The 15,197-nt window shown below is 45.6% G+C and overlaps 1 protein-coding gene across 3 annotated transcripts in view; it reads right to left on the reverse strand.

Annotated features, from left to right (window-relative positions):
- The window catches only part of LOC131268726 (transmembrane protein fend-like), a 155,205-nt gene that overhangs the window by 22,512 nt on the left and 117,496 nt on the right, over nt 1-15,197 (reverse strand). For all 3 annotated transcript variants that reach the window (XM_058270997.1, XM_058270995.1, XM_058270996.1), the window contains exon 3: nt 7,495-7,542. In XM_058270997.1, the coding sequence (XP_058126980.1) occupies nt 7,495-7,542 (48 nt within the window). The remainder of the gene's footprint in view (nt 1-7,494; nt 7,543-15,197) is intronic.

Raw genomic sequence — 15,197 nt, forward strand, 5'->3', positions numbered from 1 at the left:
GATACTCGCCCGGACATCGCCTCGGATGGGTCCAATATTTTGCCATTTGTCAAGCCCACACTTCGGGGCATTAGATGCACCCAGACCCATTAGAGTTTTGGACGGGACAAAAAAGAGCCCCGAGCGTACTTTGCGGCGTAACGAGATACTATTGAGCTGCATACGCTTGAAGACATCAGGCCCTCTCGGTAATGTCTGTCCCGGGCTCCAGAGTGTCTAACATCAAGTGCCTTCAACGGATGCTATTGGAGGGGTAGTTAGGGAAGTTTAGAACTTTTCGTTTTATCCGGTTTTCCAAATGTTTCCCGTTTTCCCCCCGCTCCCTGCCGCGTGTTCTCCCTCTATGGTGAACGTGTCTTCCAGCGTCATTAGGGGTCCTTAAGTCGTCATTAGACAACGTTTCGGATACGCTCGGCTTTGAATGCACCAGCGTGTTGGAAGGACACCCGGATGCACGCTGCAGGCACCGCTATCTGACGAGGCAACTGGAGAGAAAGAGACCTGCGAGTCCTAAAGTCTTCTATAACTTCCGCCGCCAGTACCAGATATCTGACGGGTATCAAACGGTCACAACATCCGGCCTGGCAATGGGTGTCGTAAATATTTACAAGCATCTTCCGGTCCCGGGTCTGCGGCAACGCAGAGGGAAGCCGACGTCCCAAAAGGTCGGCATCAGGATCCTAGCCAGGGCGTATCGAATGTTTAGAGAGCGAACTCCAGATGCGTTCCCGCATCACTTTTGCAGGCGAGAACGAAAACCGTTTCCACCGGTGGGTTGCGGTGCGGAAGTGACGGTTTCATGCCATTTGGAACCATTTAGCATAAATTGCCCGGCCTAGGGAGGTGGACCCTACCGGGAAGCTACGGGTGTTTCCATAAAAATAAATATGGCCTCCGCCAACTTTTCGAACGCCCCGGAGCCTCGAAGAACCAATAAAAGACCGTAAATTATCCTTACATCCTCTTTGCGACGGGCCTTCGGCCACGTTCGTCCTTGCGCTGCCCGGCCGGCCTCTTTCACCTTTCATCTCCTACCCTGCTGCAAATCCATCGCCCGGAATAAGAAGCGTCAAAGGCAAATGTTTGATTTCTTCACTTTGCCACCCGTTCGTAGGGTCAGAGCGGAAGGGAACGGAAGGCAGGATGTCTGTCGTTCCGCCTGTGCTGCACCACCGACCTGCCCTACGCTCTTTCTGCCCGGGTTCAGGAAGTTCTTCACTTCCACACAGCTTACGCTACGTGATTTACGGCACCCCGTCGGACGCGATCGGTTGGGAAATGTCGTTTTTCCACCATGGACTATATTTTTTCCCTTATTGTCGTCGTTTTGTACGTCCGTCGTTCCGTCCTTAGCAGTTCCGGGCATTCCAGCACGTGTTTTATTTTTAAAGTCCACCAAGTACCAACGGCGTCGGACTCGAAGCAACGCAGCATAGGACGAGTTGACAGAATATCCTGCACGTTGAAGTCGCGTTGGATGCCAGTGGTCACAGACACGTGTACGATTTAGCAGCACGTCCGACGATCCGAGCAACCTCCTTCGCTCAGGGCCTCGACGGGTCACACAGGACGCCTGAGAACTCACCATCCTAGAGTTGAGTATTGTAAAAGACTAACTTTAGAACGGAAGGGCCGAACCTTGAGCTTGGCGAGAACCCACCCACTAAGGTTAGGGCAATAAGCGCAACGTCTCGGAGTTCGGGGATTGGTGTGTAAACAAAATCCTACCATCGTACCATGGGTTGACTTTACGGAGTTTGGTCCGCGTCCGGAGTATACGGACAAATCCAAGTGTAAAGAATAAAGTACGACTACGTTAGTATATGAGGCACGAGAGGACGGTGTTACACACACTAAGGGCCGCAGTGAGGAATTAGGATTAGATATAGTGGTAGAATAGAAATAAAGTTAGTCTTAAACGAGCAACTAAGAAGCACAGTTGATTTTAAAAAGTATCCGAACGGGAAAATAGTGTTGAAGGCTAACGGGACACGGGGTCCGAACAACGAGAAAAGGTTGTTTCTCACAAGCTGTAGACAGGATAACCAAAAAGCGGGTTAAGCCCGGTAGGATAGCGAGAAGAAAAGGCTGGTGCGTAAAGTGGCTCGAGTGCGAAAGACTCGTTAAGAAAGGACAGTAAACTTTATGTGCGAGGCTATATACAAGCGTGTCCGCAGTGTGCGCTGTATAAAAGTAAGGGCGGAAGACCGGAGGGTTTCTTGCATCCGCTGCCGAAAGAGCCCGTCCCGTTTGGAACAGTGCATATAGACCACATGGGGCCGTTCGTACGCTCAGCAAAGGGCAACTCCTATGTTTTGATGCTCACGTGTGGCTTTTCAAAGTTTGTGGTTGTCCGAGCAGTTCGGTCGACGAAGACTGCACCCGTGATAGCATTCATGGAAGAAGTGACGGCGATATTTGGGGCTCCAAGCCGGATAGTGACAGACCGTGGAACAGCGTTTACGGCGAAGAAGTTCGAAGATTTCTGCCGCGAGAACCATATTAGTCACATAAAAACATCAGTGGGATCACCGCGAGCGAATGGGCAAGTGGAGAGATCCAATAAGACAGTGCTAAACGCGATTCGTTGCATGGTGGGCCAGACAACAACGCGCTGGGATGAGCAGCTGGCAAAGATACAGTGGTCGGTGAATAATATGGCAAATGCGACCACCAGTTTGACGCCGAGCTCGTTGGTGTTGGCGTATCGGCCGCGAGATATACATCAGAACGTTATTATTTTAGCATTACAACAGGAAGAGGGTAGAGTGATTGAGGATGCTGATGAATTAAGAGAACAAGCCATCAGGGCGATAGAAAAAGGACAGCGAACGCAGAAGCGTTACTTTGACAGCCGTCGTAGAAAACCGGTCAGTTATGAAGTTGGCGAGATGGTGTTAGTGGAGCGCGACCTAACAGCCATGGGACACAGCCGAAAGTTAGAAGCGCGTTTTAAGGGTCCGTATGTGGTGAAAAAGGTTTTAGGAAACGAGCGATATGAACTGGAGGAGTTACACCCCCGTCAAGGCAGGCGTAGAGTAAAGACGACTGTATATGCCGCAGATCGCATCAAGCGTTGGTGTCAGCTGGAGGATCTTGAGGGTAGTGACGAAATGACAAGAGCTGAGACATCGCACAGTGAAAGTGAAGAGTAGTTAGTAAAATAGAATATATTGGTGATGGGAGACATAGTGTGTAAGATACATTAAGTAGAAGTAAACCTAATTGGGAATCAGGTTAGTCTGGGTGTCCGGTTGTAAAGAATAAAGTACGACTACGTTAGTATATGAGGCACGAGAGGACGGTGTTACACACACTAAGGGCCGCAGTGAGGAATTAGGATTAGATATAGTGGTAGAATAGAAATAAAGTTAGTCTTAAACGAGCAACTAAGAAGCACAGTTGATTTTAAAAAGTATCCGAACGGGAAAATAGTGTTGAAGGCTAACGGGACACGGGGTCCGAACAACGAGAAAAGGTTGTTTCTCACACAAGTATGGAGGTGGAATTGGCGCAAACTAGATAGACGGACATGATATTAACAGGCAGCGGGGAAGCGGGAGTTGTCCGTGCCGCCGGAGTACATACTCGGCGGTACATTAGTACGCCAGCTCAGGTCCGCTCCATGACTTCAACCCGTCCACGGCCCGTCGCTTTCGGAGCCAGGCGAGGATGTAAACAAATAAGATATATTACATTCCATAAACAGCGACGGAGACCCGAATGTACGTCCATCCGTAAACACCTGCCTTCGAGGCTGGAGAAAAGGAGAGAGAGAGATAGAGGAAGAGCGAAGCTACAGGGTCGGTTCGTTACGGAGCATGGACCAGACAGTCGTCTCGGGACTGCAGCCGTATGGCACCTGTGTGTATTTGTGTGTCTCGGTGCGGTTGTTTGGTGTTTTTGTTTGCCAGTTAGTCAAACCCTTGGTCACTTTCCAGCCCTTAATCAGCCTCTCAAACTCTTCTCACTACCGCTACGGCAAGTGCTCTCCATCAGAGGAGAACACACAACGTTGCAATGAAGAATGGAGGGATAAGGGTAAGATGCAGGTCCACACTCTGCCAAGCTTGTGCATAACATCATCGAGGGGCACTGGCGCAAGAGGGAACTCCATCGGCAGGAAATTCTCCGAATAACTTCTCATTAAAGTCAAAAGTCTGTGGAATCAAAACGACAGATGATTGGCAATGGTTGGAATGAAGTTTAAAACGTGAAGTATCTGCTCAATAATATTGTTGGAACTTGGTAATCTGAGGCGTAAAACCAGACTGAAATTCTTCTGATTATAATACTATTCTGGATTCTGGGATTGTTTTTGGAGCATTTTTATTAGAAACACTTATGTTAGTCTCCCAGATAAAATCCAGAAGTTGCAAAATTCAAATGTTTCCATCGTTTCCCAAGGTCCATGGCATGCTGGATCTAGTCCATGTTGTAAATTTTAGTCTTAGATTTAGAAATTATTCTAAATCTACTTTTATCTCCGTGAAACACATAGAAGGGTATCTAAAATATGCTGCATCACAGCCTCACCGTTGTTGCGAGTCGTGAGCCAGAAGACAAAACCCTCCTCTGGCGGATGCTCTTTTAACCGATGAAGTTGTTTGTTTCCATCTCGGGTGCCCCATCGCCTTATGGTAGTCTGAAAGAGGTCACCCAGCAGTCGTAGAGCGAACGGTGACGCTATCTGAAGTATTTACAGTATTTTCGATCGTCGATGCTTCTGGATGTTGTTTTTTTAAAAAAAAAAGGGGAAAAAGCATCTATCAAGTGGAAAGGGTGATGACAGCGCCCGTAAAGTGCCCCGTCCCACCTGCATTGCGAATCGGTTACTGTAACCCAGCCGTTTAATGCGTTCCGTCGTGCCGTTGCAGAACTTCAAGTGTTTGAGGCTATGGACGATGGCGAAGATACCCGGTGCGGGCACCGACCAACACGGAAAGGTACTCCAAGAGTCAAGTAGCAGCTCTACCAACCGTGAGTCATCGACAACGAGACCTGACCGCCATTTTTCGCCGCAAAACCCGCGAACGAACATCCATTTCTTCGGCAAGGGCGTTACGGTGAAGCTCGTACAGCGATTGGAAGCTGGAATACTTCACACCGAAGCACACTTCACACTCACGTACGCGCGGCAGGCAATTTCTCGAGCGTTTTCGCCTTCAAGCAGAGTTAAGCAGGGGACGATCGAGCGTACGTGGATTGGATGGGTAAGGTTTCGGTGATTCAACTCCAAATGGAGCTACCTTAATTATTTTTTCGATCTGAAGAAAGAGAAGTTAAGAAGGTACGGAAATGTTTTGTGTTGTAAAATAACATATTTCGTGGTTCTGGAAAGGATATCTGACAGCTCTTGGCGTATGTGTGTTCCTCAAGAGCGCGAGTCTGGAGTAGAGGAAAGATGCTTCCAGGAACACAACTTCGCCGGTGATGATGAAAATCCTTGTCCCTGCTGAAACCGATCCGCTGCCCAAAGTGGACGGGCATAGGATAAACACAAACACAGACCGGGGGAAACATGTAAAGCAAATATTGGCAAAGCAACAGCACGGGGGAAAACAATCGGTTGAGGAACCGACACCGTCCTTGAGCGAGGATCGTTCTGGTGCGTTTCCGGGAACGTAGAAAGAAAAACCCTACCCCAACAAGTGGCGGAGAAAACGTCAACAAGGGACCCAGGGAACAAAGGCCCCCAAAGGGGGAAGAAGGGTCACAGACGACCGGGGACAAGCTGTTCAAGCACTGGACCCGGGGTGTGCGTAAGTTCGTGAGGTAGCTGGATTCCAGCGTCCAGCGAGGTTCGCATCACCGGAGTGTTTGTGTTATGTTTTTGTTTGAGGCACTTTCTCGCGTCTCCAAAGCGGCCGATGTTTGCGCAAGTACAAACAATCTTAGGCGAGCCGTTCACTCAGCTGGCCTCTGTAACGCTACGCTGAAGAGATCCAGCAGGACCACTCCATTAGTGGCTGATGTCGTTGAAGTGCGCAGCGACCACCGCAGAACTCCGAAAGAGAGTGTGTGTGTGAGGGAGAGAGAGAGAGCCAACCCTCGATTCGAGAAGTCAATCACCACAAGCCAAGGGAGGGAGGGCAAGGAGTGAGGAATGGCAGGGCGAAGCGGTCGAAGTCTCAACCTAAATAGTGAAACTCGTAAATACTGTTTGTCAGAGTAATTGATATCTTTGCCTTTGACACCTTCTGCGGCGTTCTGGTCTCAAACCTCAACAACTCCTTTCCCTTTCCCACCTCCTTCCATGTTCCTCCTGCTCTCCTTCCCTCCGCAAAGTGGTGCGCTTTCATATCGGCGTTTAATTGAATGTTTCTGTTTTTTCCTTCATGTTTCCACCTCCCGTTCTCTCGTTCTGTTTGCAGATTCCCGATCCGTTTGAGAACTCGTGTTTGCTTCAGCATCTTCCGCATTGTTGTGGTTGTGGCAACAACCTATCGCAACTGGCGAAAAGACATCTCAAAAAGTTATTTTTACTATTCATAACCACTGCGAGCAAAGTATTTTTGCTTAACAAATGTTTACATTTAATGTTCTTCCTTTGTTTATTTCAATACTTTTATGCAATTGAACGAGATCGATTCTGTTTGGTTTGTTTTGTTAACTTACTTTGAAGGTAATTAGTCTGATAAATATGTGTTGAATTTGTTTCGAGAGCATGTAAAGTTTGCTTATTTTACAGCCGTTAATACCTAAGTTTATCTCGAAAAAGCAGTTGGGTGCTGTCTCTAACTCACCAGCTTTCGTCTTTTATCGTAAACATGAAAATAAAAGGGTAATTGTAGGTTTTCTAGACAAATACATTGTAATAACAGTAAACATTATTTTACTTGTGCTTTAAAACATACTCTTTCCTATTGTCTTGATTTTTTAAATCAATTTTCTAACTACATTTTTGTTTTGCATTCTGAAAACCAAACAGAATCTTTAAATTTGAGAACATAAACTTTTTCCCAAACTTGTTAAACGTCTTTTGTTATTTTTGTAATCGCTGTCGAATACTTTTCAAAACGTTGCCATTACCAACTGTTTAATTTCCTAATAAATCCCCTTAGCTTCTTTATTGTAGAGAAAAAAAATGGTAGTATCAAATACAATCTTCCTATTTACATTCATTCTCAACATCCTACTTTTTTGATAGCGACAAAGTTGAAATCAGGAGACAAAATCTGATGAGTTGAAGGTAGGTGGCAACGACTGTATGCTTTAAAAACGTAAATCACTAGAGCAATGTTATTGTAAATTGGTTATTTCTCGGTATGCCTCGCTTAGGACCTCCTTTAAACGCGACCCGAGAGCGCCTGTTTGCGTTACTCATTCTCACGCCTCGCTCGTAAAAAATCTTCCCTCTTCGCACGGTTAACCTGTCGTTGGTCAACCCTCAGCGCCCATCGACACCTACCACTTAGCACGTTGCACGGCACCAAGCTTCAGCTTGATCGGTTTGAATATTTTTTTTTTTTTCGTTAAGTCAAGAATTCTTACCGTCGAGCAGGCCCTCGTTTTGCTGCACGGCATGTCGGGAACGAAGTGCTAAAACGGGAGGGAAAAGAAGAGAAAAGAAAGCGGTCGTTAGACTTGTGCAGGTTTCTGCAAGGTTTCACTTTATGTCGCGGCGGAGGTGACACCTCGGAGGTAAATAAATTCACATCCTTTCAAACCTCGAGCGTTTCATTTGACCTGAACCTGAAATCAACGGCACGTTACACACCAGCGAAACATCACAAATAAATAAAATAAAAAGACAAGTCGGAAAAGAGTGGGAGATGTTCCCCATCCGGGCGGAACGTGTGGCTCAGCTCTGATAAGGGAAAACCGCCTGGCTTAGTGGAAAGCTGATGGTACTTATTTTTCCTTCCTCCCTTATTTCCCCTTCACGGACCCGGAACGGTCTCCAGATTTCCGCCACTCACTGCAACGCAATTGGCAGGCGATATCGCAACGAGAAGACCGGAGGAGGAGGAGGGGAGGGGGAAATCAATTTCACACACAAGGCACCAGGCAGCCCGGCCGGCGTTAGTAATGGAATCCTGTCACAAGTGTTTTGTTGTCGATGCCAGCGGTTTTGATCAGCTTTCGTTTCGCGCCACACATTGGCATCACCCCCCTCCCTCGGGGCCTCCTTCGATCTCGAGCGGTAATCAAAAATTTTCGAATAAGAAATCGCACTCGAGAACCGCTCGGTGGCGAGGAAAGGGCAGGGGTTTGGGCAAGCATTTCCTCGCCGTTTCCGAAGTGGCCCGTCTTGCTCAAAAGAAATCATTTTCACTGCAATTCCTTGGGAGCGAAGGATGAAGAGGAAGGGGGCGAGCAGGAAGGCAGAAGAGGGGAACTAATTTACACTTCAACAAATTTAATTTTCCCACCAATCAGCCCCGCCGACGTCCGCCATCCGTCTCGCCCGCAGAGGAAGGTTTCCTGGATCGATTCGTCGAATTACTATTTAAATAAAGCAATCGAACGGTTGTGTGCCATTAAATAATACTTTTAAATAGAAGCAAATCGAAGAAAGTGTCTGCATGCATTTTTCCTCAGCTTTCTCTAATTTCCTTAGCACTAGATAAATTGAGCGATAACATTCTTTTTTATATTTGTATATTTAAATGACTTTTGACGGCATTGCAAATTGAGAAATTAGTCGTTGATTTAGTTGTTGCGATGTTGATTTAGGGGGTCCGCGACAGCCGAGCGGTAGCGCCGGTTAGAAAATCGGCCCATGAGCGCTGGGGCTCACCACCTCGACGGCGTGGGTTCGAATCCCAACCGAGACCGGACCACTCCCCTGTACGAGAGGACTGACTATCCACGTACAATAGGGAAACAAGTCTCGTAAGCCCTTAACGGGCAGGCATGACCAAGAGGTCGTTACGCCAAGAAGAAGAAGAAGAAGATGTTGATTTAGATGTATGAATGATAAGTGACCAGAAAAACGTTGCCCTTGGGCTTTGAAAATGGTCTTGGAGTTGGTAGCTTTAGCCTTTAGTGTTACTGAAGGTAAAACTCTTTTTCCTAACCTTGTTTACATTTATTCACCGAGTCCTTAAAATGTTTTCTTATTTTTATATTTTTAAACATTGAAGTTTTGGCAAGGTAACTTTAGCAATTTATTATTTATTTGGTTTTTGTTTATTTGATTCCTTCTGGCGACATTTATGAATTTTGAATCTGATCTTTGATATGCGTTTGAACATGACTGGATGTACAGATTAATTTGAGTTCGAGCGATAAATTGCGAGAGAACGGTGTTTATTTTAGTCACTTAAGATGATGATTGAAATGGTGGAAAACATATTTTTCCTAATCTTCATTGTATCAATTCACCTTCTCGTGGTAGTTTTCTTGTATTTATATGTTTTCCTGCCTGAGTTTTTCAGTTAAAAAATCTTTCTTTCATGAGTCGAAAGTTCTTGTCATTTCCACATCACAAGATTACTTCAGCGATTAAAGATTGTCTTGGTATTTGTTCGTTTCAATCCTTTTGACGGTTTTGATCAATTGATATACTGATCTTTGATTTGCATTTGAACTTTACAATTGGACGGAATATTACACTGAAAGTAAAGTGGCAAACCATTTCCATAAATAAATGTTCATTTTCCTCCTGGGGTTTCTTCGTTTTCGTTATACGTTGGTTTGACAATCTTTGCCGATGAGTTGGCTATTTCACACGCGTGGCTACCATTTTGAAAAACCTCCTACCAAACTTTTTCTCGGGATAAAATTCTCCCTCCATATGTAGCATATTCGTGGATAGTATTTTGGATGCGATCTGCGTTTGTAGTGCACTTTATTTTAATCGACCTCCCAAACTGATGGTGGTTAGTTGCAAAAAGCAGCTTACCAAAGATCCTCTCCAATCTTTCAATAGAAGTGGATCACCAACCTCAACCCACCCGGGAGAAGATAGACGGTTATTTTTTCATGTTCCGATGTTGAGTGGAGGTTTGGGACGAGTTATGGTAGTGACGAGTGTGCGCGAGTAAGCTTTCATGATCGAAGCAAACCCCATTTATGGCGAAATCACATGGTACAAAGACGCAACCCAGGCGAACCGATGATGCGAACATAAGAGAACACAAACGAACGTTGGTTTGAAGGGGGTGGAGGGGAATATAGGGTTCTGGCTGCGATTCACCGAATGATAAAAGTAATTTAGCCGAGCAACCCGAAAGCGCGTCCCGAGAGGAAAAGTTGACTGACCGAGGAAAATTGTTCGACTTCGACGGGAAGGAAAAGTTTTCCCCGTTGCTTTCGCACACCTGCCACCCGGCGTTCCACCTCCTTTTCAGCAAAAATTATCACCCACACAGAGCACGAAACCCTTTACGGTGATGCTATCTTTATGCCGCCATACTCGAAAAAGGGTTTCTTTTCTCCGTCTTTTTCACTTCTCCGCTCGTTGTCGATCGACCTGAACGTGCGAACGTTCGAACGATTGGCTATTTGAGGCGTGAAGGGAGGTCAATTGCGGGGCGATGAAGGGGCGAGAGGGAGAAGAAAAATAACCACATGACAATCTGGCGAAAAGGATATGTGGTACCCGAGTTGGGTGAGCTCACGAAATAGAGAAGAAAGTAAAGCTGACAACAAAACATCGTGGACGTTTATGGGCTTCTACTACGATTGAGTAAAACACAACGAAAACGAAAGATGATGATGCTTGATTGCACAGCATACGAAGCTTCAGTTTCGTAACCGTTTCGAAAGCTGATACTAAGGTACGGAGTAAGATGGAGGCGCCCAGTACTTCGCGTGGCATGGGCCACCAGGCGTCTCCATGGTGGGGTGGTAAAATGTGCCCTTAGTAAAAACGAAATAAACGGCATTTAGAATAGAATGAAAAGTTTATCAAATTGTTTTAATTAATGTGTGAAAAAAGTGTAAAAAGTGCAACATGAATAAATTTAATATTCTAACAACAGTATGCTCTTCAGCTGTTGCACAAAAGCGGCGGGGCAAAAAGTAACATTCATCAACCAGCGGCCTCTTCTTCCTGCGGAGGAAAAAAACCGGGAACGACCGGGAAACCCAACTGACAGAAACATAACACGTTTGCAAACGTCCTCCACACACGCGGTTTCTTCGGTTTTGCCCCGGTTGGGTTGGATGCATTCCGAGGGAAAAAGGGAAGCTACGGGATGCATGTTTCTCGTACCGAGTGTTGGAGAGGGGTGGGGTGGGGTGGAGGGGAAGAAGAGGTGAAGAAATAGCGTGACATTGGACATAGAGGGGAAAAACAGAAACAGAAAAGAAATATCATAAAGAGAAACCCCTTTAGCATTCCAAAGGCTGTACATTACGAAAAGAAGGGCGGGAGGATGCGAGGGAAAAGGGACACAAAAAAACAATCCGTGGTTTACGTGCAAGGGTGGCAATTGCAAACGGAGCGCAAAAACCATCACCATTTCCAATGGCCAAACATACTTAAAAAAGCACATCGATAAATAGTGGCGAGGGCAAAAAAGGGGAACAAAAAGGAAAGGGTAGGCGAGGGTGAGAAAATGGTAGGGAAAAAACGGGTGAATGAGGGCCATAAATTGCAGTGCAATAGAGAGAGAGTGCACTCACACACACACACACAAACGTTAAGGAGGCCATTTAAACTGGACCACTCCGAAGGAAAAAGCTCCGTCAAAGGAAGGACGAAAAGCTGGGGGTAGTGGTAGTGGTAGTCCTTTAGTGCTAAGCTGGCGCGTAAAAGCGTCCATCGCGGTTGGTGGTCCTCCCTCCCCAACGCGTGGAAAGGGCGTCAGCCAGATTGAGGTTGGAAAAACTGGTAACAGTGTACTTTTTTTTTCGAAAAAGGCCCCCATCCTCCAGTTTGGTGGCCAAATGAAATTTGCAGCAACCAAGTGAAACTGAGAGAAAGAAAAAGGGTTGTGATATGCAGGCCACCCGTCTCCTTTCGATTTTCCCCGCCCCCTTTCCACCGTTTTCTTTCCGCAAAAGGACAAACAGTGAACAAGGGAAGAAGAAAAATGGGAAACACACAAACTGCATGTTAGCGAGATGCCACCGTCGACTACATGTCCGGGGATGTGAGAAGAGAGGGGGAGGGTGGGGAAGGGGGAACTTTCGCTCGGTGAAATACTGCCACGAAAGCCGCACGCATCACTTATCTCATTCGCACGGTGGTTCCTTCCCGAAGGCGCAAGCGAGCGAAACCAGAAACAACTTCGACATCACCTACCCCGCTTTCCCGTTGTTCGGGAAAATTCACGGCATGCTCGGTCGGGCAACCACGGCTATGCGAAACACCCGTTTTAATCCTTCCCCTTTCCCGATCGGTTCAGAGGGGGTTTTCCCCTGCGGTGCGTGGTGGAAAAATTGTAATTCCATCCGAGTCCAACTGCAACCATGTGTGCAACCTTCCGAAAGCGTTCGACAAGAGAGGCAAAGTAGCAGGAAAATGGAACGAAAAACACACACACACAAGCGAATGTAAAATCGCATGACTTTCCGATGGCAATTGTGTCCTTTTCGCTGACGAACGACAGTAGAAAAACAAGAAGTGGACACAATTCCGGTTCAACAAAGCGCATGGATGGGGAGTTTTCCCTTCCCTATTTTTTTTGTTTTTGTATTTTCTTCTCAAGTTCTACCGCATACTAACGGAATGGAATCAATTCGAACGACGAAGTGCGGAGCCTTTTCACCTACCCTCTGCCGAATTGACCAAACAAAGGACCTCGGGAAAACTCCCGCTGCCTCGTTTTGGCTGCAACCGCCCGCCGGGAGAAAAGCGCTAGAACGAGGATGAACTGGGTGGGTGGGTGGTGGTGGTGGATTATAAATTTATGCATTTTTATGTTGAAACATAAAGCATAATAAATTATTTTATTTTTATCCGGCCAGCTTTCCGTTTGTTCCGCTGAGCGGAAACGATCGCACGTAAATTGTCCGTTGCTCTGTGCATGTGTGTGTGTGTGTGTGCTCTTGGTGCGTGTGTATACTGATTGTAGCGGGTCATTTTTTTGTTGTTGTTGGCGTACCGATGGTAGCCCATGCCATGTACATGCAAAGTGGTTCGCTACAATTGTGAATGCGACCGCACGGAGCTGGCATGGAAATTTGTGTGTTCTTTTTTCCTTTTATCTGGGCACAGTTTTTCCTCTCTTCGCTTGGTTTGTTTTAAGTGTGTATGTATGTGTTTGATTTTGAGGACGGGAAAATAATACGTTTTATTTAATTTTCACAACCAAACGACAGTAATTATTTAACGATTCCACCATGCCATGTTTACAAACGTAAAAATGTTAAATCAACACAAAAATGTAAAATCAAATAAATCTAGATACGTCAAGGGAAAATCGAAGTGAAAGTCAATTAGAAACAAAACCAATTTAAACAAGAGAAAAGTAAAAAGAACATAAAAAACGAAACATGATAACGACACATTTGTGAAATACTTTGATAGAAATGTATAATGATTTATAAGTTGATAACAAAATTGTCAAAAGACTTTCCTATTGAATACATCGGTTAATTGAACCTGTTGTATGTAACACAAGATTTTAAAAAAACCAAATGAAAACGAAATATTAACGTGATAAAAACAAATTGAAATACAATAAAAGGTGATACAAAACCAAACGTAAACAACAAACAAAAACGGTTTTTGTAATTGAACAACACAGTTATCATTTCATGTTCATTTTGGTTTTCATCGGTAGGCAATGTTTCTTATACGAAGGTGTTTGAAGAATTTCACAACTTGTTTACTTTATCCAGCTTGTTTTGTTCTTTAAAATTATTTGTTCTTTTAAATTTGAGTTAAGTGTTTTTGTGTTTTGCAACCAAACACTTTCCCAAACGCCGTACGAATCTACTTGTTTTGTTTTGTTAGCATGAAGTTTGTTTAAATGTGAACGTTTTGCTCAGAAATTTTACCCTCAATTGCTGGGAATCTTCATATGTTTTCCCTTGATGAAAGAATTTATTTCAACCTGCGTTATTTAATGTCGCTCACACAGGTCAAAAAGCACTTCCTTTACTTTTTGAAAATTTCACTACCGAAAAGGCAAGTCGAAAAGAAGGCAAAAGTGTTCCCATGTGGAGAGCCCAACGAAGTGTGTGCTGAATAAATAATACCAAACACCCGAAGCGAGTGTTGTAAACGTGCACGCCGCTCGGTTCTTTCGCTACCTTACTTTTGCACGGTCTTAGGCAGGTCTGTTTGGTCGAATGATTTATGCAGCAGCGTTTTTCGGTCCGGCGTTTCTCGTAGGATCTGTTGGAAGATGTCTCCTGCCAGCTCTTGCGAGCTGCGAGCAACCGTTTCGTTGACGTTTGATGATGCTGATCGGCGGTGACAATTTGCCCCCACGCGACTGTTTCGTTTGACGCGATGACATGATTCGTTTGAAGTCGACGACGAAAAGAAAGAAACGACGAAATAGCGTCGCAGAAATTGTGTGATAAATTTTCGCGCTGTGAAAAAGCCTCGGAAAAACACCCGAAGGAAATGGGAGCTTCCGGGAGACAATATCCAGATGCTGCCCCGAAACGGCTGAAGATTTGGGCGGTTGAACCTGTTTTCCTCCGCTGGAAAACGTGATTGTTTTCCCTTTTTCCGTTCCCAAGGAAGCGTTAGCGTTCGGAAGGGAGTTTTGTTTTGTGGAACGTTCCACCGACAGGGTGTGCAAAACTTTCATCCATCGTGTACGCGTGAAAGTTTTTTGGCGTAACAAAAAAAAAAAGAAATGCTGACGAAAAGATGTTTCCCTTCAAACAGAGCGTTACAGGAAAAGCAAAAATGGTAGAAGAAGTACAAACGGGAAACAAAATGGATGAAACGTCCGAGTACGAACTGTTCTGCCGATGCGGAAGGTGCTGGGAGGTTGGTTTCCTGCCTTACTCCGATCTCCCATTCATCTACTTCCACGCTGGCGCTGACGAAACAATAGGAAAAGCGGCAAAATTAGTTCTCCCAACCCTTGGGTGTTTTTCTTTTTTTTTTTTTTGTTATTTTGCCTCTTATTTTCGACAACTTCCCGGTATCCCGGGAGCACGAGGGGGCTTGGGTGAGCCGCCCGACCGGAAGCATGTCAATCAAGAATATACGGACCGCACTCAAACGGAATACGAAATCAAGGCTGCCGAAAACCCCCGGATCCGCTCCTGATCCTCCGCAAGGTCCGGAGTCTTCCGACGGGATGCCATTTCATCACCGCTCCGGTGTAAGAGGT

This window comes from Anopheles coustani, chromosome X (genome assembly GCF_943734705.1).
Source record: "Anopheles coustani chromosome X, idAnoCousDA_361_x.2, whole genome shotgun sequence".
Lineage (NCBI taxonomy): Eukaryota > Metazoa > Arthropoda > Insecta > Diptera > Culicidae > Anopheles > Anopheles coustani.